The 25,017-nt window shown below is 54.3% G+C and overlaps 1 protein-coding gene across 3 annotated transcripts in view; it reads left to right on the top strand.

The window, feature by feature from the left end:
• The window catches only part of IL4R (interleukin 4 receptor), a 41,613-nt gene extending 37,880 nt beyond the window's left edge, over nt 1–3,733 (top strand). For all 3 annotated transcript variants that reach the window (XM_058711980.1, XM_058711978.1, XM_058711979.1), the window contains exon 10: nt 1,186–3,733. In XM_058711980.1, the coding sequence (XP_058567963.1) occupies nt 1,186–2,746 (1,561 nt within the window). In that variant the 3' untranslated portion in view covers nt 2,747–3,733. The remainder of the gene's footprint in view (nt 1–1,185) is intronic.
• Nucleotides 3,734–25,017: the final 21,284 nt, after the last annotated feature.

The following is a 25,017-nucleotide window of genomic DNA, read 5'->3' as shown; positions in this document are numbered from 1 at the left end:
TGGGCTTGGAGGGTGGCAGGAGGAGAGGAGGTCTGGGCAGGTGGGCATGTTGGCTAAGCCCCCTGAATTTCCCCAGGGGTCAGGCCCAGGCCGAACCCCCTCGGAAGTGCGCAGTCTGGCCTGAGCCAGGCTGGTAGAGGTTACAAGCCGGACGGCTGTGCCGGTTGTTACAATGTCAACAGCATCGCCTGCTGGTTGGCGAATCGCCAACTCTGGAACCCCTGAGTGTCTGACCATCGCCCCTGCCTCCCCTAGCTCGTCCCTGGATGACCCACAATCCAGTAACTAAAGAGTTGGTACCTGGCACAGCACGGGGGTCCCAGGACACTGCCCCAGCCTAGGACCCCACAGCCCCGGTCACTACTTGTGCTGTGGTATTGATAAATATTTTAAATTGATCAGTATTTTTTTCAGTTTATTTTTATTTTTATTTTTGAGAGAGAGAGCGCGTGCGCACACACAAGTGGGGGAGGGGCAGAGAGAGAATCCCACGCAGGCTTCATGGCTACGTGGGGCTCGAACGCACAAACTGTGAGATCGTGACCCAAGCTGATACCGGGAGTTGGACGCTTAACCGACTGAGCCACCCAGGTGCCCCTGATAAGTATTTTTTTCTCAATATATGAAGTTTATTGTCAACCTGATAAGTATTTTTAAATGTCATCGTCCCTGACGGAGACTTTTCCTTATTCAGTAGACTGAGTTTGCATCGGGTGCCAGGTTGTATGTGTGGCCTCCAGAAATCTCAAAGTGAGACACGGGCCCTGCCTTCAGGGAGTTCCTGGGCTAGTAGGGAAGTCAGACTGACAGATTATTGAGTATAAAGTCAGGAGGCCAGGGGCGCCTGGGTGGCTCAGTTGGTTAAGCGTCCGACTTCGGCTCAGGTCATGATCTCACGGTCCATGAGTTCGAGCCCCGCGTCGGGCTCTGCACTGACAGCTCAGAGCCTGGAGCCTGTTTTGGGTTCTGTGTCTCCCTCTCCCTCTGACCCTCCCCTGTTCATGCTCTGCCTCTCTCTGTCTCAAAAATCAATAAATGTTTAAAAAAAAAAATTAAAGTCAGGAGGCCTGTCTGCATTAGATAGACGTCAGTCCAGGCTGATTTTAAGCTGGGCTTTGAAGGACGAATAGGAGTTTTTCCAGCAGAGAAAGCGAATCCCAACCAAACTTTTCTTTGCTGTTGCAGACACTGGAAGACTTGTCTTAGGAAGCTCCTGCCCTGTTTACTGGAGCACGGCATGGAAAGGAAAGAGGATCCCTCCAAGATTGCCAGAAATGGGCCTTTGCAGGGTTCTGGAAAATCAGCATGGTGCCCTGTGGAGGTCAGCAAGACGATCCTCTGGCCCGAGAGCATCAGCGTGGTGCGATGTGTGGAGCTTCTGGAGGCCCCGGTGGAGAGCGAGGAGGAGGAGGAGGAGGAGGAAGAAGATAAAGGGAGCTTCTGCCCATCGCCTGTGAACCTCGAGGACAGCTTCCAGGAGGGCAGGGAGGGCATCGCGGCCCGACTGACAGAAAGCCTCTTCCTGGACCTTCTCGGGGTTGAGAAAGGGGGCTTTGGCCCACAGGGCTCTCTGGAATCGTGGTTTCCTCCTCCTTCGGGAAGTGCAGGTGCTCAGATGCCCTGGGCTGAGTTTCCAGGTCCGGGGCCCCAGGAGGCATCGCCCCAGGGCAAGGAGCAGCCTTTCGACCCCCGGTCCGATCCTCTGGCCACTCTGCCCCAGAGCCCAGCCAGCCCGACTTTCCCAGAGACGCCCCCGGTCGTCACAGACAACCCCACCTACCGCAGCTTCGGGACCTTCCAGGGCCAGTCCTCAGGTCCCGGCGAGTGTGACTCGGGCCCAGAGCTGGCGGGACGCCTGGGGGAGGCGGACCCCGGCATCCCCGCTGCCCCCCAGCCTTCGGCGGCGCCTTCCACGCTCCAGCCCGAGCCAGAGACCTGGGAGCAGATTCTGCGTCAGCGAGTCCTGCAGCACAGGGGGGCCCCGGCCCCGGCCCCCGGCAGCGGCTACCGAGAGTTTGTGTGCGCCGTGAGGCAGGGCAGCACCCAGGACGGCGGGGTGGGGGGCTTCGGCCCTTCGGAGGAGGCCGGGTACAAGGCCTTCTCGAGTCTGCTCACTAGTGGTGCCGTCTGCCCAGAGACGTCCGGGGGTGAGGCCGGCAGTGGGGACGGGGGTTACAAGCCCTTCCAGAGCCTCACTCCTGGCTGCCCTGGGGCCCCCGCCCCAGTCCCCGTCCCCCTGTTCACCTTCGGACTGGACGCGGAGCCACCTCATTGCCCGCAGGACTCCCCCCTCCCGGGCAGCTCCCCAGAGCCAGCGGGGAAGGCACAGGACAGCCACAAGACCCCGCCGGCCCCGGAGCAGGCCGCAGACCCCCTCCGGGACGACCTGGCCAGCGGCATTGTCTACTCAGCCCTCACCTGCCACCTGTGTGGCCACCTGAAGCAGTGTCACGGCCAGGAGGAGGGTGGCGAGGCCCATCCCGTGGCCAGCCCCTGCTGCGGCTGCTGCTGTGGAGACAGGTCCTCGCCGCTGGTGAGCCCTCTGAGGGCCCCGGACCCCCTGCCAGGTGGGGCGCCCCTGGAGGCCAGCCTCGCTCCAGCCTCCCCGGCACCCTTGGCTGTCTCAGAGGAGGGCCCGTCCTCCCTGTGCTTCCAGCCTGCCCCGAGCCATGCTCACAGCTCAAGCCAGACCCCCAAAAAGGTGGCCATGCTCTCCCCAGAGCCCACGTGCACGATGGCTTCCTAGGCGTGTGCCCGCTTGTCACTGCCGTCTACGAGTGAGGGCTGGGCCTCAGCCCGGCCTGGGAAGTGCCTCCTCCTGGAAGGCGGCTAGGCCGGCAGATTTGCGAAAGACTTGGGAGAACCCTGCTATGAAGCTGGGAGGTGGTCTGACCTGGGGGTACAGAGACTGGACTCCACCCCGCCCCTCCGCCAGCTCCCAGCCTTGGCCTGGGCTCGCCACCACCCAAGGGAGTGGAGGGCACGGGGGCGAGGCCCCTGCGGGGATCGGGAGCTCCTTGGGTGCCTCGGCTTATGCACGAGCCACTGGCCACTTCATGGGTCCACGCGCTCTCCCTGCCACGCTCACCCTGGGTGCGCTTTGTCCGCTCGTCACTCTGTTACTCATGTCTTGCCGGGTTCTGGGATCGGCTGCCGCTGTCTCACCGGATTGGAGGCCCAGCCCACCGGGGGAATGACTTGGGAGACCTTGGGAAATGGATGGGACATCCTGGTCCTGGGAAGGTGGTCATTTGCCCGGAGGTGCCCATTCATTCAACAGACCTTCCTTAAGTCGACCCTGGGGGCGGGACCTGGGCCGTGGCGGGGCGCGAAGTCAAGTGCGGTAACAGACACAAAAGGACCCGAAAGACTGGGATCACCAAGCCACGACTGGCTGCTGTCTGGTTCCCACACAACCGCTGAGACCGGGGGCTCCCGTTAAGCACAGGAGCCCCAGAATGAACACAGCCAGCTACCTCGGGGCCAGTCTGTGCCCCCGCGGGCGCTTTGCTGGCAGCCGCAGCAGCCGGAGGCAGGGAGGGATTGGCCGAGCTAGGGCTCCGCCGGCCCACACCACACCCTCAGCGGGCACGGCGACCTGCCCCTCTGGTTGTGTAATGCTTGTTTGCATCTCGAAGATTATTTTATCGCCTGGGATTTGTCTTCGCTGAGAAGCGTGGAATCGGAGGGCAGGGCGTGGTGTTTTGTGTAAATAAAGCCTCTTTATCTCCGTTCCCTGCCCTCTCCGTGTATTAAACAAACATCCGGGCTAAGGTGGTGGTGAGCTCTTTATCTCTGTTAACTCATTGGATCTTTCCATCCAGAGGAAATGAGGTCCAAGAGGTGTTTCTGTCTCTGTTTGTTTGGGTTCCCCCCCCCCCCCCCCCCCCCGCTCCCCGAGCCAAGGACTCAAGGGCAGTTAGCTGCTGTAGGTGGTGATTCCAGGAAACCTTGCTCGGGAGTGGGGACGTGAGGCGGGGAAGGTCAGGAGGCAGTAAACGGTGTGTTATCCAACGGGGCCAGCCCGGGCAACTGACCTTCCACCCGCTGGGAGCCTCGGGTAACCATGCACAGCGCCTGTCCAAAGCTATCCCTGCAGGGGTGAGGGAGCCGGGTGATGGGCCACCAGCTTCCATCTGGTCAAGGGCATTAGTTCTCCAGCACGTCCAGCTGCTCCAGGAAGCAAGCCCCCAGACGGAGAGGTACGAAGGATTACCAGAAGCTGCTGCACTTTGCCAAGGTGGCCCGGCTAGTCAGTGGCAGGCCCGTAGCTGAACCCGGGCAGGTGGCATGAAGACGCAGGCCGGGGACGTAAGCTCTGTGTCTGTGATCAGTCTGCTCCCCGAGTAGCTACCCGGACGGCCACCCTTGGCAAAAGAAGCGGCTGGGCCGCATGAGGTTCCCTTCTGTTCTGGCCTTCTGTGCCATGCGCTAGGAGTGATGGGGAGCTCACTACCTCACATGCAGCCTGATGTTTGTTAGAAATCCTTCCTCTGTGCTGAGCCCAAATCTACCCCTTTAGAGGCCTAAGTCATCCCCCCCCACCCCCCACCACCCCATGATTTACAGATGGGGGAACTTTGTGCTAGAGAGGAAAAGGGACTTGCCCAAGGTCACACAGTGAATGACGGAGCCTGAACTAGCCCTCTGGACTTTTTGCCTTCAAGAGCTCTTTATAAAAATTATATATATAATTCTTAATAAAAATCTCTCTTTAAGGCCAAGCAATGTGCTAAGTGCTCTACGTCCACTACGTCACGTCTCTCGCGGGCAGGTTCAGTTATTACCCCCATTTTATAGATGAGGAAGCAGGCCCAGAGAGGCTGAGGTTTCGCTTAGGACCGCACAGCGAGGACATCCCGGAGCAGGACTTGAACCCAGGTCAGGCTGCAGAGCTCCCAGCCGCCATGGTATGCCATCCACTCAAATACCAGCTCCAGTCCATTTTGCCTGAGCGTCGTCTCAGAAAACCAACTGTTAAAAGCAAGCAGCAAACAGAAAAGATGTGTGAGTGGTGGAGGGGTGGTCGGGATGGAAGTCTGACACAGACCCGACGCCGGTCTCTTCGTTGCCCCGCCAGGATCTTAAGAGAAAAGGGACCCAGGTGGTCAGCTGAGGCTCCTCTCGTAACAGAGAGTCGTCTGGGCTTTGGGAAGCGGGAGTAGAGAATCAGACACCTCGCATTTCTTACGTGGATTTAAACCCACCCTCCTGGGTTCAGGGAAGCTGGGACAAGGCCACCGTTCTTGCTTCCCCAACCTTCTTCTCCAGCTTAACACCAGGAAGGAGGAAGCAGAGGGCAGGGAAGCTGCACACCCCACCGATATTTACTGAGCATGTATCAGGCAAGACGGTACAGCAAGCGCAAAGGTCCTGCGGCATAATGAACTCGACCTGTTCATAGTTCAGAAAAGACCAGCTAGAGCGCAGTGAGCCAGGGACAGTGGTGGGAGATAAGATCAGGCAGGATGGGGGCTGGAGTGAGGAATTTTTATCTTGGCTCGACTGCACATCAGCCCATGCACTGAGATACATGGTCCGAAAGAAACCAGCCGGTCCCCAAACTAAGCTACCCATAAGCAGGGGACTACAGCCCTCCTGACTACAGCCAAGGGGAGTTGGGGGGGGGGGGCGGCTTAAAAATCCTCATTGCTGATATTCTCACTCAGGACTGAAGTGACTTCCCCCAGGGAATGGCTGGCTGCCAGGGCCTTTCTGGACATTTCTTCAACAAAGGACTTTTAAAAATCCCCTTAAAATCTGGTTCTTGGCCTCCCAGGTCTCCACATTAGGCAAGAAACCCCAAGGGTATTCGGGGCAGGGAGCCCCAGCCCCCTTCTCTGCTGCACCCCCTTTGTGCCTGAGCTTTCTCATTTGTAAAACAGGAAAGATAATAACACCTCCCTCCTGGGGTTGTCCTGGAGATCGAGTCCCTTTTCATCTTCATCATCCCCTGGGCTCCTTCCAAGCTTCCCTGGTGGGTCTCTGATGGCTCCTGACGTGGGAGCTCCCCTGCCTGTGCCCTCTCTCGGTCCCCAAGCTCTCTGGCTCATGCCTACTCCTTCGCTGGCCGGGAGTTCCCCACCTGGCAGAACACTCCCTCACTCAAATGTTTAGTAACTACTCCCTGGGAGTAGGTTGTTAAAGGAAACACAAAAATTCAAATTATGAGCATGGACCAAAGTTTCAGGTGAGATCTGCAGGAAGGAAATCAGAAGAAAAGAGAAAGAGAAAATGTCGGCTCAAAAAAGATAATTGTAGAAAGGGATTTTGTGGCAAGGCAAATGAATGGAGCCTGCTGTTTTAGACATCCATTGCCCTGGTGTGGAGGGGAGAGGCAACGATCCGGAAAGATGAGGGGAAGAACAGGGATTGGCTGCACGAAATGTTTGCCCCAAGAGCCGCAGAGGGGTGAGGGTCTGGCAGATCGGGGGAGCCCAGAACTAGAAGCAGGCGGCAGGGGTGTGGGCGGAGGGAGATGCTGAAGGCTGGAGTTTCCCAGCGCCCCCCCGCGGGACAGGACTAGAGGTGCAGAGAGTGAAGGGGCTGGGCTTGCCGATGCATTGATTCCAGGGTTCCCCCCCTCACACTCCGGCCCTGCACACCCCCAGCCTCGATTTTACCAAGATTTCCCCCCGGCGGCGGGGATGGGGGTGGGGGGTGGGGGGGGGGAGGGGGTGTGCCTATGCTTTATTTTATCTTATTTTATTTTAAAATTACTTTGTTTTACTTTTATTCTTTTTTTTTTTTTACACAAAAACCCTGCTTATTTGTTTGTTTCTGATTACTAAATTGGCACATGCCAGGATTCTCTGATTCAGAGAAAACATAAAGGTATAAAGAGGAAAGTGAAAACCACCGGAAATCCCATCCCCCGCCCCTGCTCCTGGAACCATGTGGGAGGTCACAAAAATGAATGTTTGTTTTTGAAGGTGTATCTCCGTGCATATCCTGTTGAATAACCTTTCTGACATTATTTTCCCATGAAAGTTATTAATCAGAAACAGAAAAAAACAGCAAGAAGTTTTTGAGCCCCCACTGCAAGAGAGAGGCATGATCTCAGCGGATCCCCACAGCTAGGATCCCCAGGCTGTGACGTGGGCAGGACTTGCCCGTGAGGAGCCCTGATTCCTGGTCGCTCGTGGCCACCGTTTGCCCGTCCTCGCATATCCCTTTTCCAGGGGAGAACACAGGCTCCGGGGAACAAGGGCTCTGCACTCGTCTTGCCTCGTTTAAACCTGCCTTTGCCAATTTGGGGCTGTGTGACTGCGGGCAAAGTACTTGACCACTCTGGGCCTCGACTTCCACCCCGTCAAAGACGGAAAGAAGTAGCCTACGGCCCACGGCCCACAGTGGTAGGGTGAGCAGCAGAGGTGGTGATGGATGCCCAGCTGCCCTTGTGATGCATCTGCCTAAGTTACCTGACGGCAGCTGGACAGCGCCAGCTCTTCCTTAGAATCCCACCCGTTCCCACGTGTCTTTTGACCAGCCCAGTGTGGGGAACCGGCAGCAGCCGATGGGCTGCAGGCTCGCTCCTTGGTCCCTGCTGCCCCCTAGTGACCGGCTCTGGCCCCAGCGCCTGCCTCTGCCTCGGCGGCTCCGAGGCGATGCCACGCCCAGAAAAGTAGGCGTGGGCGATCTCCGCGCACCTGCCTCGGTCCCCTGTCCCCTTCTGCACCCGGCAAAAGGGCCTGACACACATTAGGACCTCAGAGTGCTCCAAGGACCGGTTGTGTGGCTCGGGGCCAGTCACATAACTTCTCTGTGTTTGCTTCCTCATCTGTAAAATGGGAACGATAATAGCACCGCCCTCATGGACCAGTTAAAAATTAACCCGATATTGGCGTGTATGTGATAGGCGGAAGGCTCAGAATGGCGCCTGCACACGGGCAACGCTGTCCACGGGCTTGCTAGCACTCTTGTTAGACCGAACGGGTCCGTGGGTATTGTGGAAATGAAGGCACGAAATATGATTCAAAGAAACAACGGCACTCTGAATTTAATGCTAATCTATTGCCAGAAGTTCAGACTAGAACACCAGAAGGACAGAAATGGTCCCAATGGCATCACCTCACCAATTCGTGTTTGTAGCTGTCCGCACATCGCTTCTGGATGCTGTTCATGTGCGGGATGGGTAGGTGTGTGTTTGGCTCACGGATCTCTCCCCATCTATCCATTCACATTGTATGTATTTTCTCCCTCCCGCCATCGATGTTTTACTGCAGTCTTTTCCTCCTCCATACCCCACACCCACCCCCTCCCCGCCTGTCTTTAAGGGTCTTGCCCAGACTCTGCTTCTCTCTTCCCCACAGACCCAACTCACCAAGCTTTCAGCAGATCTTGTCAGAGAACGAGACGAGAGAGGCTGGGAAGATGGCCGAGTAGGGCCCTGAGCTCACCTCGTCTCCTGGACCCGACTACATACACTCACATCAGTGTAAATAATCCAGAGAATGAGACGGGAGAGATGCAGGGAGAGAGAGCGCAATGCTAAACCAAACTTCTCTCTCTCTCTCTTTTTTTTTTTTAAGTTTATTTACTTATTTTTGAGAGAAAGAATGAGAGACAGCGCGAGCGCACAAGCAGGGGAGGGGCAGAGAGAGAGAGGGAGACACAGGATCGGAAGCAGGCTCCAGGCTCCGAGCTGTCAGCACAGAGCCCGACGCGGGGCTCGAACCCACAGACCGTGAGTCGGACGCCCAACCGACTGAGCCACCCAGGCGCACCCCCAAACTTCTGATCCTAGCTCCAGTTTGAAACCTGACTCCAACCACAGAATGACTTCTGACTCAAGCCATAGAATGATTCCTGACCCACGCTAGGGACCTATTCATCATGATCCTGGTTGCACACTGACCCCAGCCACATGCTGACCCCTTTCCCTGGCCACAAACTAATCTTTGACCCCAGCTGTAGACTGTGATTCTGGCCATCTGGACTCCTCACTCCTATACACTGACACCCCACCCCAACCAGGAACTGGCATTTCCTGATTTCCAGCTGGTAAATTCAGCTCGAGTTGGTCAACATATGTGGTCCTTCCTTTTTGCCACGGAACCGCAGGGCAAGCTGGCAGTTCTCCTTTTTTAACCAAAGAGAGTAGCAGTAAGAGAAGGTCCCTTTGCCATCATCCATGCTGCTTGGGATGTGATGTCTGGTGATTTGGCAACCATCTCGTGATCATGAGGGAACAAGACCGGAGATGAAAGCTAGTGCCTTGAATATGGCCACACGGGAGAAGAAAAGACCATGAGTCCTTGATTACATCATCAAGTGATCAAATCAACCTCTGGATTCTTTTTTTTTTTTTAATTTTTTTTTTAACGTTTATTTATTTTTGAGACAGAGAGAGACAGAGAGAGCATAAACGGGGGAGGGTCAGAGAGAGAGGGAGACACAGAATCGGAAACAGGCTCCAGGCTCTGAGCGGTCAGCACAGAGCCCGACGCGGGGGGCTCGAACTCACGGACCGCGAGATCGTGACCTGAGCCAAAGTCGGACGCTTAACCGACTGAGCCACCCAGGCGCCCCAACCTCTGGATTCTTAAATAAACCATAAACCTGATTTTGTTTAAGTCACTGTGGAGTTTCTTTTGCAGCCATAAAGCAGCCTTAAAGATTGTAGCAGATAGAATAATGAACCTCCAAAGATATGGACATCCTAGTCCCTGGAAACCGTGAATCTGTTAAGTTACAGCGCAAGGCGGGGTCAAGGTTGAAGGTGGAATCCGGTCAGCTGATCAACTGACTTTGCAATGGAAAGGTGATCCTAGATTATCTGGAGGGGCCCAAGGCTCTTCGAATCACAAGGGTCCCTATAATCGTGAAAAGGGGATGTAGGAGAGTTAGTGTCCCAGAGAAAGGTGAAGATTCCATGCAGCCGGCGTCGAAGACGGAAGAAGGGGCCGTGAGCCAGGAATGCAGGTGACCGCTAAAAGCTGGAAGAGACAAGGACAGATTCTTCCCTAGATTTCTCCAGCAGAAATGCAGGACGGCTGACGTCTTGATTTTCAGCTCAGCGAGACCGATCTTAGTCTCCTGACCTCCAGGACTTGTAAGATAATGGATGTTCGTTTCAAGCCACTAGATTTGCAGCAACTTGTTACAGCAACAATAGGGAACGAATACACGGATATTTCCCGGCCTTTTCCTCAAGCCCTATCCCCACATCTCCATTCTCTCTCTCATGGTCGGCACCCAGTTTGCACATCCAGTGGATTCTGTCAACTCAGCCAAGCCAAGAAGTCAAGCCTCTTCTCCACTACCCATCTGGGTACCAAGAGTCACCATTTTGAATTCTTAGTACGTTTTGAGGAAGACCTTCACTTGCATTTTGCCCTGAGCCCCTCGAGTTACGTAAACGTTCCTGAAATAGGGTCGGCCCTTGGCTCCAAGGTTGAGCCCACCACTCTCTCTGGACCCCAGACACCATCGTCCCATGTTCTCAGCTCCTTCCCTCTGCCGCCTTCTGCCCATCCCTGCGGGTCTCTGGTCAAGTCCCCTCATTCTGCAAGCCGTCAAAGTTTCCCTCCACCCCTCCTACTTCTCCTTCTTTCTCTCTGTCTCCTTCCCTCCCCGGCCACGTTCTTGAAAGCTGTCTCCTCTCTGTTTCCACTTCCTCCCTGCACACCCACTCCCCAGCCCTCTCTGTGCAGAAGCTGCGAAACTGCCTTCACAGAGACCAGCCACCAAGTTCAGGTCTGTTTCAGTCCATACCTTTCTGCCCTTGTTGGTTCTTCTGCTAACGGCCGCTGGCTCCTGCTCAGGCTCCTTTCCTTGGGTCTTCCCTTCTGCCCCACCATAAACATCGGGGGTCCCCAGCACCCCCCACCACACCCACCTACCCACACGCTCCATGGGCAATCTCATCTGTTTCCATTGTTGAGGAGGAAAACTTTTCTTGTCCCCTTCAAGGGTTCTTCGGGCTGGTCTGAGAATTAAATTGACACGAGACAGACTAGTGGCAGAAAGGAAAAAAAAGAAAACCCCAAGTGTAATGAGGTGCACAGGGAGATCCAATGATAAAACTGAGACCCAAGAAACGACGAAAAAGCATGCAGCTCTGATATCCTGTAGACAGACGCAAATCCGTGAGGAACGGACAGGACAAAGGAAAATTACGCTTGGGAGCTTCAGCTAGTAAGGAGTTGTAAGCAAAATTTGGGTTTGTGGCGAGGTTTGTTTCTACAGCCTTTTCGGCCCGAACGTCCCCTCTCTGGTGAGAAGGGCATCTCTTTACCACCTGGTACACGGAGGGGACCTTTGCCCCAGGAGATTTATTCCCTGCTTTCAGGGGGACAGAGGAGGGTCACAGTGTCCTTTTTGCACACGCTGTCTTAAGTAACTGTAATTCAAAATAATCAATATTTTGATTATTTGGGGCATTTGGGGGCGACCTCCCCTGCACCCCATCACCATCGAGTTAACTATAACTGGACTGGAGTTTCGAAGGCTGTGTGTGCCAACATTATGTATCCATGGCTGATACATAGATTGCGCTCCACAAACATTTGTCGAATGAATGAATGAATGAATGATGTCTTCTAAATAGGTCTCCCCAGCCCAGGTCTCTTGCCTGAACTCCAGACCCATGCATCCATCTCAATTCTCACCTCTCCCACCCAGACACACGTGTTTTACCCAGTATGCATCACTATCTAATGTGACATATATTATGACATATTTAAAAACAATTTTTTAAGTTTATTTATTCTGAGAGACAGAGAGAACAAGCTGCAGAGGGGCAGAGAGAAGGGAAGACAGAATCCCAAGCAGGCTCTGCACCGTCAGCACGGAGCCCGGTGTGGGGCTCGAACTCACAAACCGTGAGATCATGGCCTGAGCCAAAATCAAGAGTCAGACGCTCAACGGACTGAGCCACCCAGGCGCCCCTATTATGAGGTATTATTAACTCCCTTATTTCTTATCAGGGCTCCCACATCTCCCCCACAAGAACGTAGACCCCACGGGGACAGAGATGTTTGTTTTGTTGGTTCACCGCTTTATCCCCAGGGCCTTAGAACAGTGTGTGGTACACAGTAGGTGCTCAGTAAATACTTTCCGAACAAAGGAATGGATCCCCACATGGATGTCCCCACATCTCAGAATCAGCGTATCCCACGTGGGCGCTCCATCACCCTCCCCAAACCTCCTCCTCCTGGGTCCCAGTTGCTAAGGCCACAGCAGGCTTTGCCCCAGGCGGCCCATTTACTCCCTCTTTCCCAAGACTCGGGCTAGTCACCTCCCTTCCCTGCTCCCACCCAGTACCTCCTGGCTCCCAGTAGGGCAGGAGTATGGGTCACTCACCCCAGGGTAACCCAGGTGGGGGACACAAAGCCCTGAGATGCTTTTAGGTGGCACATGGGTGTGGCGTAAAAGGGCTGTGAGCGGAGGAAACGAATCCTTTTTCAATTCTGTCCTCATCTGACTAGCCTTCCACGGTCGCAGCGTGTCGCCAGAATTTAATAACTCAGTTTTGGTTTCACTGTTTTTGTTTTTACAGTTCCCTTCTATTTGTGACACAGGATTCTTGTTTTCCATGTGTGAGGAGGACAACGTTTCTTTTTAAAATAAAATGACTTAAAGAAAACAAGCAAGGCCCTATGAGAGCAAGTTTAAGGACACAATGGTGGAGGAGAAAAGGGAAGCTTGGAAGAAATGGCCTGTGGCGCTGTTCATGTAGACACTGGTCTACAGCTCAGAGTCCAAACCCCTTTGCCACCTGGCTCCTGGCTCGTTCTCTTCTTGTCCCTTCAGCCTACATTACACCCTACACATCGTGACCTGTTGCCCCTAAGTAGCATGACCTGTTGACCCTGGGTACAGTGTGACCTGTCACCCCTGGAGGACATGACCTGGTCACCCCGAGACACCTTGACCTATCGCCTCGAGACATGACCTGGGCACCCTAGAATCTGCAAGCTGGTGTGATATTGTGATTTACATAAGAAATGTATCTTTGGTTTTGTCCCCTTTCTGGCTCAGAGCCCCTAAAACCCTTGGAATTTCCTAAGTGATTAGAGCAATAATGTGTCTTTTGTTACGTTAATGAGGTGACCTTTGGGAAGTCCCTAGGCCACCTTAGGATGGGGCTGGTTGCCAGGGGAACCAACTGTGTCCTTCGGTTGAAAGCATTGGTCCTACCTCCTTGACATCTGGGGAAGGGAGGGGGGCTGTAGATCGAGTTCAGTCACCAATGGCCAATCACGAGGTAACGAAGCCTCCATAAAACCCAAAAAGGATTAAGTTCAGGGGGACGTCTGGGTTGGTGAACACGGAGGGGCTGGGAGAATGGCGAGCTCCAGCGAAGCCTGGAAGTTCTGGGCTCTCCCCGTATCTTGCCCGAGAACCCTAAATCTGGCTGTTCCTGAGTTCTATCCCTTCGTAATAGACCGGAAACCTAGTAAGTGACATCGAGCGGCTCTAGCAAACGAGTGGAGCCCGGGGAGCAGAAGTGGAACCTCTGATCGGTTGCTGGTCTGCCAGAAGCGCAGGTGACAGCCGGACTTGACATGGGTGTCTGAAGCGCGTGGGGCAGGGCCATCTGGTAGGACTGAGCCCTCAACCTGTGGGATCTGGTGCATCTCCAGGCAGGTAGTGTTAGAATGGAGTTAACGGCTTGGTGGTGTAGAGACCCACACATGTGGAAATTAGTGTCGAAATCATACCCGGGGCCCCCTAGACACTGGGATCTGGGCACCACTACTCAATGTGACCTGGCCACCGACAAACACCATGGCCTGGGCACCCCTAGGCCCATGACCTGTCACTCCCAGACCAATGATCTGTCACCCGTAGATACCATGACCTGTCACCCCTAGACCCATGACCTGGCCATCCCTAGATACCGTGACTCAGCCAGCCACAGACACCATGGCCTGGGCACCCCTAGACCCATGACCTGTCACCCCTAGACCCCACGACCTGGCCATCCCTAGATATCATCACTCCCAACTTGCCCCCCCCAACCACCCAGTAATTGATGAAATATCACCTACTAATGCCCCGTTTCAGTGGACATTTCCCTCTGAGCCCATTCCTAAACACAGGGCAGAATCGATCTCTCTTCAGCACACACCCCTTTATGATCACTTATTGTAACTGTCAATTTTATTTTCTGTATTTGATAACGGAATATTTCAAACATACAGGAAGTCACTGCTGGGGCGTCTCTCCTACCAGACACGTGGAGAACAGGGACTACAACCTATTTCCTCTTGTGACTCCCAGCCCCCAGCCCCGGGCCCGGCCCAGACGAAACGCTCAGTGGAAAAACAAGACAAGACCGAGAGTGAACAAGGGCTCACTCTAAACGTCTCGGCCCCAGGCCAGGCCAAGACGTGCCGATGCTGACCAGCGTGTGCTGACTGGCTGACTGACGTCTCCGGGGAACACTTCGACCGTGGACCGCACTCTTGCCTTGTTTGTGTGCAAAGGGGGGGCGAGGACTACGCTTGAGCTGAACAGATCACTTCCCACACGCTGACATTTAATTAAACCCAAAACTGAACTTACAGGTGGTTGCCGTGTCTGGGTACCCCCGAAAATTTCCCCAAGCTGCACCCACTTCAGATGCTCAGAGGAGGTGTGTGCAGAGGCAGAGGGAACCAGTGATCGCGGATCTGTTGGCTCACCTCCTCTTGGTCTCCGTTGTCCCATAGGTACAAGGAGGTTAAAAATAGTTAAGTACCTCGCAGGGTCATCTGAGGACGACATGAGCGAGGACCCGTATGGCACTTATGCCGGCTCATTTAAGGAGTCTGTTCAACAGGATGCTTTGGCTGGATTAACCAAGAAGTGCATGACATCGCTAAAGCCCTCATTCAGGCTATTTCCTCTGCTCAGAAAGAGCCCTTTCTTACCCCTCGCTCACGATCTCACTGCGTTATGTTTCAGCTTAGGTGCCACCTCCTCCGAGAAGTCTTCCGGGCTCCTCAGCACCTGTGCTTCCCCATCAGCACAGGTAGGATGGGCTGTGGCACCCCCGGGGGTGGGGGGCCGGCATCCGGCGCAGGGTGGGTGCCGAGTTAATGAAAGGGCAAACCAGGACACGCACTGAGGAACGAGCAGTGGTTTTGTTTTCGACCTTGGCCTTTGTAACCGGGACTTCTGGCTCCGTCCTCCAGTCCTCCACCTGTCGCTGGAAAGAGAAGGCCGTGGCTCCGCGGGGTGCCGAGGCGGGCTCGCACCAGCTCCCTCCCGCGGGTCCGTTGTGCGCATCCCTGTCAACCCTGCGTTTGGCGGCTCGGGTTGAAACTGGCCGGGGTGGGGGTGTTGTTCACACCACAGACAGCAGCAAATGCCACATGTAAAGTTTTTGTTTTTTGTTTCTTGATGGTTGGCTTAGCAGTCCACTGCCAGCTGTGATTTGGGGGGGGGGCAAAGGAACACCTGTTTTGGTCTGCCCAGAACATGCTTCCCCTCCCCAGCCCGCCCCCCGCCCCCCCCCCCCCCCCCCCATCCACCACCACCCGGCTTTGTGCATGGAGCTCCCTCTCTTCTGGACCAACCACAGCTCCCGCATGGTCCTTGACCTTTCCGTAGGACAAACCGTGCTTACTCCTCTCCCTCTTTCCCCGCAGCGCTGCACGCGGCCCAGGGTGCAAACGGCAGCTGTCAGTACATGCTTGCCGATCGACTGATGGACAGTTTTTTGGTAAACATTTTTGTGAGTTTGACCTTTCCTCTGTGTCAGTGCGGGGAAACCACAGCAGCCTGAACTTTCAGTAAAGAGGAGCCTCTTTGAGGAAGGGAGTCTTTGCAGAAACTCACCACAGCTGCCTGGAAATGGAGTCATCGGCGCCCTTCTTCCCTGTGTGTGCAGCCTCTTGGAGGACCCAAGTGGCTCTGGGCTGTGGCTCCCTTAGGTGTAAGATGGGGGGGGGGGGGTGTGAGGAGGCGGTTGGGAACTTTGGGGAGGAGGCTCTTGATGGGGCGGGGGGGGGCCCTGAGAGGGCTGGGGGGCTGGCACACACATGTGCTCATATACCAGCATACGTGGGCGTGTGCCCGTGTCTGCAAATGCACATGGCATTTGTCACTCGGATCACGGTCTGGCTTCAGACGGGTTGAAGGAGGCTCCGGGACCCTCAGACCACAGAGGCTGCTGAAAGTAACACTGATTTCTGTCCCCTGCACCGCATTCGCCTCTTGCCAAGACCCAGGTTGTGCCCTGCGGCTTCTGCCAAAAAGGGGCTTGGACTACACGCGTGTGCACACGGGAGGGCGGTGCTCCCGCGGCCTCCCAACGCTCAGCTCTGCATCTGACACGCGGTAAATACGTGAGAGCCAGGGTCGATCGACCGGCTGGGACCATCGCAGGCGCGGACCTACGCAGGCATGTGCCCCCGCTGAAGGACGCGCCCTGGGAAGGCGGCCACTGTGCTCCTCACCGCCGTCTCCCCGGCACGGCGTCTGGCGCCTAGCAGGTGCCCCGCGAATACTTACCCATGAGCAAGCGCGCCCACGTGCACGTATATACGCCTGCGCTGACAGGACAACGAGCGTGTGCTTGCACACGTCTGCCCTTGGGGGGTGGGGGGGGGACGGCGGTGTTGCACGCTTTCTACGCAGGCGTGCGCGGATGTGTTCAAGGAGCATGCGCGAGCAAGCAGGGCGGGGCCTCCCAGGCCTGCGTGACCGTGCGCGGTGGACCTCTCGCCGGTGGGAACTTCCGCCTCTGAGCGTGAGCGGCACGTGAGTGCGCCAGCGAGGGCGTGGTTTCACGTGCACCTGTGCGTGTGTGAGCTGTGTACCTACAGGGTCCCGCGCGGGCATTCGGGATCGAGATCGCGGGGCGGTGGGTGACAGCCCAGGCTCTGGTGCCACACTGCCCGGGGTTGGAATTCCGGTTTCATTCCTTCCTGTCTGCACAGCCCTGGACGGGCAGCTTACATTCTCCGTTCCTCCGTTTCTTTGTGCGGTGGGGGTAAGCACAGCACCTGCCTCCTAGAGCTGTTCTGGGGACTAAATCAGATACCAGCACCTGGCACACAGCAGCCTTCCAGCAGGACACCTGCTGCTGTTTTTATTTCTGCGTTGCACACACCTGGGTATGCACGTTTGTGTCCCCCGACGAGCCCCCCGCCCCGGCGCTGGAGAAACGAGGACCCTGTCTCTGCTGGGCACCGAGATTCACAGGTGGGTTACGGGGAACTGAGAGGCTCCTGCTTGACGGTGACTGGAGCGGGAGTGGGCAGGGCGTTGCTGTCCCTTCCCCTCAGCCGTCTCTCCCACCCATTCACCAGAGAACCTGGTCTCTCCTTGGTCACCTGACTCCACCCTCCCAGGCTGGATGGGCCAGTCTTTGCCTGCCCAGCTCGCAGGGGTCTGGGGAGGCAGAAATGAGATGATGGGTGACAGTCCTGTCACAGTGAGGGCTCCCGTTTCTTCGAGAATGGCAGGGAGACTTTGGAGGTTTTGCTTTAAAATGATCACTGCAGGGGCCCCTGGGTGGCTCAGTCTGGTGAGCGTCCGACTTCGGCACGGATCAGGATCTCAGGGTTCGTGGGTTCAGGCCCCGCATGGGGCTCTGCGCTGACAGCTCGGAGCCTGGAACCTGCTTTGGATTCTGTGTCTCCCTCTCTCTTTTCCCCTCCCCTACTTGCACGCTCTCAAAAATAAAATAAAACATTTGAAAAAAGCTTGAAAACCATCGCTGCAGTGAGGAGAACAGTGGCTTTTGGAGGCCCAGAAATGGAGGTGGGGAATTAGTGGCCTGCTGTCGCTGAGGGATGCTGGTGGCCGTCGCTGTGGATTCCGGGCATCTTTCAAGGTAGAACTGGAGGCTTCCTGAGGCTGGGTGTAGGGTCCTGAGAGACAGCGGCAGGCACGGCTGAGCCAGCTCGGTGGCTGTGCTGGGGACACGGCCGCACTGGCGGTCCAGCCCCTCCGGTCCCACCGCAGAGGCAGGCGAAATAGTTGTCACCCAGGCGCGTAATCGTGAGCCCTGCTGTGTGTTGAGCCCCTCCTCTGCCAGGCTCGGTGACCCCACCGCATGCCCGTTATTATCTTGTGCGGTGGGTCTCCTCAGCCCCGTTTGGCAGGTGGGGGGAAGATGTCACTGGCAGGGGGTCTAGCCCACCCCTCCACCACAACAGCAAATCAGTGGCCCCTCCGGGGGATGCTTGGCAACGTCTGGAGACACCGTCGGCTGTCACAACTGGGAAGACGTGCTGTTGGCCCTCAGTGCCTAGGGCCCAGGATACACCATGCACAGGACAGCCCCCAACGCAAAGAATTGTGCAGCCCGGATGTCAGAGGTGCTGAGGTTGAAAAACCAGACTCTCCCTACCTTCCAGGGCCTTCTCAGAGACCACCCTCGGGGCTTGGCAGCCCCTGCCTGAAAGGGAAGTGAGCCTGTGCCACGTGCAAGGTGGCCGTGGGAGCAGACAGCGGTGGTGACAGTTCCCCGTGACGGAGGCTGGTTCCTGGAAACCTGAACGTGGCATCCTTGTGGCTTTTCTTCTCCTTTTCAATCAGCCCCAGCATCTGAGCCACGACTCTCATCTGCAGAGGGTCCCCAAGGGCCAGATACGTCCCCAGCCCAGTAACCTGCTGAGAACCTTCCATGGCTTCCACGGCCCACGGGGCGGGGTCCTGGTCCTGCTCCTCTGGGCTCTGGGCACCACTGACCTCTCCAGTCTCCAGCCTCACCATTTCCCTCTTGCTGGCGGCCTCCTCTGCCCAGTCCACCCATTCTGGCACCGGCGGGGGGGGGGGGGTATTGTTCCCCAAATAGGCCATGCAGTCACGCCCCTGAGTCTCTGGCTCACCAGCGGCAGACTTGGGGCTTTGTTGATCCTCCCCAGGCTCTGCTTCCTTCCTCTTTCGGTCTGTTTTCTGTCACGATGATTTCCCTTCTTTTACTTTCTTCTGTTTATCTTCCTGCTAACTTCTTGAGAGGGATGCTCAGAACATTTATTCTTAGGGTGTCTTCTTTTCCAATTTACAAATTCTAAGGCTACAAATTTCCCTCTAAGTATGACTTTAGCTGCACCCGTTAAGTTTTGATAGGCATTTTCTATGTCGTTCAGTTCAAAATGTTTTCTGACTTTCCCACTGTGGTTTTTCTCATTATCCCTTAGATTATTTATAAGTGTATTTCTTGGCCTCCCCGCCCATGTTTTTGACAAGCTTTGGAACGGTCACTTCTGTCTTTCGGACAAGATGAACTGCTTGCTCTTCTTCCTTCCAACTCCAGTTTAAGTGACCCCTCCTCTGCAAAGCCTTCCCTGGACGCTCCCTCCACACCACCCCAGGCATATAATTAGTTGCCTCCCCTCTTTTCCCGTGGCACTTTGTACAGATCATCGTGTAACCCTGGTAGGCACACAGTGCTATATCTGTCAAGAACTTTTCAGTTTCAAGTGAAAGACAACTGACCCAAGCTGGCTGAAACCAAAAGGGAACTTATTGTCTCATTTCACTAAAAAGTCTGGCTTTCAGGCACAGCTGGATCAAGGGGTCCTAATGCCCGATGATTCAATTCCTGTCATGAGTCACTTCTTGTATGTTGACTCCATTCTGTTCTGAGGCAAGTTCTCCCACTGTGGCCACAAGATATGTAAAGTCGCTTCAGATAGCATATCCTCTCTGCTCCAAGCCCAGTCTTTGCCCCAATCATTCCAATCAAAAGTTTCATGGGGTCTCATTGGTTCTGACTGGGTCACCTACTCTAATGGGATCAATGAACATGGCCTGAAGAATAGAGTGAATTGACTTAGGTCAGGGTCACGTGCCCTCCTGGGGAGAGAAACTAAGCAAGGAGGAGGGGTGGCATCTCAGAAAAAAAAAAAATCAGGATACAATTACCAGGATACAATGCTAGCACTTCCAATGCTGAAAAGCCAAAAACAAGGCAGTGCTGCCCATTACTGACCACAACAACTCCTAAAGGTCACACTTACACTTGCCACATGCCATTACCCCAAGTGCCTTGTTTTCAGTCCTGTGTGTCCCTTCCCCACTGGACTTGAGACTCTCAACAGTAAAGAGAAGATCTGTTCTACCTACTGAAAAAAAATCAAACGTCAAGTTGGCTGTGTGTGGGGGTGGGGGCGGGGGGAGATGGGCAACTCTTCCTCTCCCCTGATCAGCCCACCCCCCCGGGCCTTGGAGGCTGGCACCCTGAGGCTGGGGCTTCAGCCCCAGGATCCCCTGGGGGAGGCTAAGCAGAGGCATCTGATGTGTGCAACGGCTGCGGTAACTCTCTGTCTTAGTCAGCTTGGGCTGCTGTAACAAAACACCACGGACAGGGTGGCTTTAACGACAGACACGTCTTTCTCATGGTGCCGCAGGCAGGAAAGGCCAAGAGAGAGTGCTGGCTGATTCAGCTCCTAGTGAGACCCCGCTCCCTCGTGTGCAGACAGACAGCCACTTGCTTGCTGTGTCTTCGCGTGGCATTTCCTCCGTGCATGTGGAGAGGGGGCACAAGCTCACTGGTGGCTCTTCTAAGGAGGACGCTAATCCGATTCTTCACGACTTCCTGGGCGGCCCCATCTCCAAAGACAGTGACAGACGGGTTAGAGTTGCAACGCGGGAATTTTCCGGGGAGACACGAACACGATTTGGTGCATAGCACTTGCCTTCCAGGGTAAACCCTCCCACATCTTTCCAGAAATCAGAGTCACGTAGACACTAAACGTGAAAGGAGCCTTTATGGCCCTGTGGTCCAACCACACACTCAATCAATCCAACCATATACCCACATCAACAGGTGGCCAAGCCTTGGTTTGCATACCACCAGAGACAGGAAGCTCACTGTCCCTCAATGAGGCAACTCTGACTGCACTGGTCTGAGCCTGAAGGTCAGCTCTCATGTCTCCCACCCTGGATCGTCTCTTCTTCAAGCTCCATACCTCTACTCGCTCATGGTTTTCAGACCCTCTCCATACCCCTTCCCCCACCCCCCACCCCCCGGCTTCTTGGTTCCTTCTCCTAAATATACTCCAATTTACCAATGTTCTTAAAATGAGGGCTCAGAACTGGACATAGGCTGCTGGTCTGGCCATTGTGGTGAGGATAACCTCCCTTACTCTGTGCTCCATACCTCTATTAATGCAGTCCCAGGGGGCTTCAAGTTTCTCTGGGCCATGAGACACTCTTGAGTTGGGGAAAAGCCCCCAAGCACCTGTTGCTTCAGTGATTCTAATCCTCATACCTGTGAAATTGACCGCTGGACCTAAAGTAAAGGGCATGGCACTCATCCTTGGTCAGTGGTTTTGGAAGGACCCCTTACTCACATCTCCATAGATTTTTTTTTTAATTTTTTTAACGTTTATTTATTTTTGAGACGGAGAGAGACAGAGCATGAACGGGGGAGGGTCAGAGAGAGGGAGACACAGAATCTGAAACAGGCTCCAGGCTCTGAGCTGTCAGCACAGAGCCCGACGTGGGGCTCGAACTCACGGACCGCGAAATCATGACCTGAGCCAAAGTTGGCCACTTAACCGACTGAGCCACCCAGGCGCCCCTCCATAGATTTTTTAATGCCTTCCCTTCTTGCTGTGCCCTTTCCCCAGCACGCAGGTACACTGTGACCTTCCTTCCTTTAATTTCCAAAATCGAATAGCTTTATTATTGTTCTAGAAGTAATACATCACTTAAAAAAAATCAATACAGAAAAGTACAAGAAAATTAGCAATAAAAACCCCCATGACCTACAAATAGCCTTGTTACCACTTGGAGATAGACTGTCCACGTTCCAATCCTGACTCCACTCCCTATGATCTATGGTCACGGGCAAGTTGCTTAATCTCTGGTACCTCTGTTTCCCCCTGTCTAAAATGTGGATATTAATACGTGGTTAGGATAGCTTTATGCAGGGCCTGCTACATGGTAAGCCCCTTAAAACTGTAAACAAGTTACAAAGTACGAAACAACAGAAACCGATGTCCTCCCGGTTCTGGAGGCTGGAAGTCTAAGATCACAGTGTCACCATGGTCATTTTCTGGGGAGAGCCCTCTTCCTTCCTGGTGCGTCCTCACACGGTGGAGAGAGAGAACCCTGGTGTCTCTTCTCGTTCTTCAAAGACCGCAGGCCTGTTGGCCCAGAGCTCTACGTTTACGATCTTCTTTAACTCTGACCTCCGGAAGGCCCTGTGTCCAGAGAGCATCACATTGGGAGTTAGGACTTCAACATATGGGTTTGGGGGTGGGGGGTGGGGGAGGGAGACACAGTTCTGTCCGTCACGACAATATCAGTCTATGTAGTGGCTATTGTCTTTGCACGGAATGTTGCACAGAATGACCCCGCACTGCCTCACTGCCTTCTTTTTGTGACAGCCGCAGAGATGGGCTGGCATTTACCCAGAGTCCCCCTCCCTCTGGCCACGGGCCCTGGTCCAGGGATTACCAGGTTACTCACGCTGAGCCACCATTGACCTCAGACTGGTGCACAGATTGGCTTGTGAGGCAATCCAAGCCAATCAAAGAATTCCCTGGGACTTTTCTGGCGGGAGGCCATGGGAACCATTGTTCCCCCCCCCCCCCCCCCCCCCCCGCTCTGACTGCCGGTGAGTTGGCAGTTCTGTTGAGCCCCGGCGGTATCCTGGGGCACCTCCTCCTTCTCTGCAGCACAGTCCCATTTTCGCTAAGCGTACTCGATTTGGTTTTCTAGGACTGCAGCTGAAATAATTGTGTCACTCACGGGCACTGAGGGATCGCATGTGATTTACTTTATTTTCCGGGATATGACAGCGATTTTTAGTTGCCTACCCAGTATCAGCCTTGTCCTTCTTCTTCTTCTTCAGTCTGTACAGACCCCGACAGCCGTCTAGCCATCAGTCGGGGTTATAGCTACGGCTCCACCCACCTCTGTGCCTACATCCACGTGCGTGTCTAAATCTGTATCTGTGAGCACGAGCTCAAAGGTAAGCTCAGTTGCATATACAGAGCCCCAAACTGACAGTGGCCTAAGTAAGAGAGGTTCCTCCCCCTTGTCACAGTGTGGAGGTAGGCGTCCACAAGGTCACCCAGGGACCCATGCCGGCTGCTCTGCCCTCCCTAGGATTTTTGCCTTCGTCTACATTGTCCAAGATGCCCACCACCACACCCACGCTCCAGGTAGCAAGAAAATGTGCTTTACTTACTTTATTTTATTTTATTTTATTTTATTTTATTTTATTTTATTCTTTTTGAAAAAATTTTCTTTGATGTGGCTATTTATTTTTGAGGCAGAGAGAAAGCACGAGCTGGGGAGGGGCAGAGAGAGAGGGAGATAGGAACCAAAGCCAGCTCCGCACTGACAGCACAGAGCCCGATGCGGGGCTCGAACTCACAAGTGATGAGATCATGACCTGAGCTGAAGTCAGACGCTTAGCTGGCTGAACCACCCAGGCACCCCTATTCTATTCTATTCTATTCTATTCTTTAAAAAAATTTTTTTTTTATGTTTATTTATTTTTGAGAGAGACAGAAACAGAGTGTGAGTGGGGAGAGGCAGAGAGAGAGGGAGACCCAGAATCCAAAGCAGGCTCCAGGCTCCAAGCTGTCAGCACAGAGCCCAATGCAGGGCTCAAACTCGTAAGCCGTGAGATCATGACCTGAGCTAAAGTCAGACGCTTAACCGACTGAGCCATCCAGGTGCCCCTGGGATATCCATTTCTATTATCATCAATGTTTATAGACAAATCATCCATTTTTAATATCTGCAGAGTATTCCGTTTTGTAGATGCTTTATAAATTATGAATTCAACCCTCTTTTCCTGGTTCATTTAGACTTTGTCGGTAGTTTTAATTGTACCTGGAATAACTTGCTTCACCAGTTTGGGTATACAAATAAGCTCCTTTGTCTTTTTGAGAGTCATTCAAGCTCCTCGTGTGGTTGGAAGTTGCCTTCAGAGGCTGTCACAAGGCCAACTCTGGTGGCTGAAACCCTTAAGGGTTTATTCTCCTGTGGAATGTGAAGCCTGGAGGCAAGTAGCTACTGACATTGGTGCACGGCCTGTGATATTAGGGCCAAGTTCTCTGTGATTCTCTTGGTCTTTTCCTTTGGTTCCAAAATGGCTGCTTGAGCACCAGCCATCACATCTACCCTTTAAGCAGGAGAAAGGAGGAAGCGAAAGAGAGAAGGGGTCAAGGGTGCTCTCAGAAGCTCCATCTGAACACTCCCATTGCTAGCTGCAACAGAGACTGGGGAGTAGTCTGTTAGCTGGGCACGTCGCTGTCCAGAATTACACCTTGGTTCTCATAGGAGAAAGAAGGGCATCGTGGGAGACTGGAGCCAACTGGTTGCTGCCATTTGCATTGTAGTAGGTGTCGGAGCCTCACCCTTACCCTCTCAGCTCTACACACTGAGGCATTCTTACTGCAAAAACCATCAACTCTCTGCCTCAGGGTTTATTTTTGGCTGCAGGTACACACGGTTAGCCATCTGGAAGTGCCAGAACTCTGCCTCAGGAAGCAACCCTCTACTCCTGGCAGATGGGGTCTTGGGTCTTTGTGAAGAAATAGCCCGGCTTCCTTGTTCCACATCTGGGACACTTTGGAGGAACATTCTATTTGTCCTTCTTCCCTGCCCTGCCTCACTTCCCGACTCCCCTACAAGTGGTTCCTGGGACCGCCTCCCAAATCCACTACCTGCACTGAAAGCCTTAATTAGAAACTGTTTCTGGGGAACCCCACCAAGACAGCCCTCATCCTCAAATAGCAGTCAATGTCATCAATGGCTGGGGGGTCTGATCAGCCCACCAGAGAGCTTAATTTGAGGCATGGATTCACAAAATCTGAAAACATTCTTATCATCTTCTTGAATGACACAGCTATGGGTCCAGAGCCTGATACAAACAAGGTGAGTCTCTAAAGGAGGATAATCCTATCCCTTCTGCATTGCTGATAACTGAGGGTACTATTTATTCATTTTTGCCTTCATATTCAGCCACTGCTCTTCCAATGAACCCACTGTGTCAAGATAACTGGGTGAAAGGGGGTTTCCAATCTCAGCCACATGTGTGTATAGCCCAGCCCTCCCGTAATGACCCTCTTGGGTGTTGCCTTCTTGTGAGCTGAGCTCCCAGTG

Source organism: Neofelis nebulosa, chromosome 18, assembly GCF_028018385.1.
Source record: "Neofelis nebulosa isolate mNeoNeb1 chromosome 18, mNeoNeb1.pri, whole genome shotgun sequence".
Classification (NCBI taxonomy): domain Eukaryota; kingdom Metazoa; phylum Chordata; class Mammalia; order Carnivora; family Felidae; genus Neofelis; species Neofelis nebulosa.
Note: the sequence above shows the minus strand (reverse complement) of the source record. Positions and strands in the feature narration are given on the sequence as shown.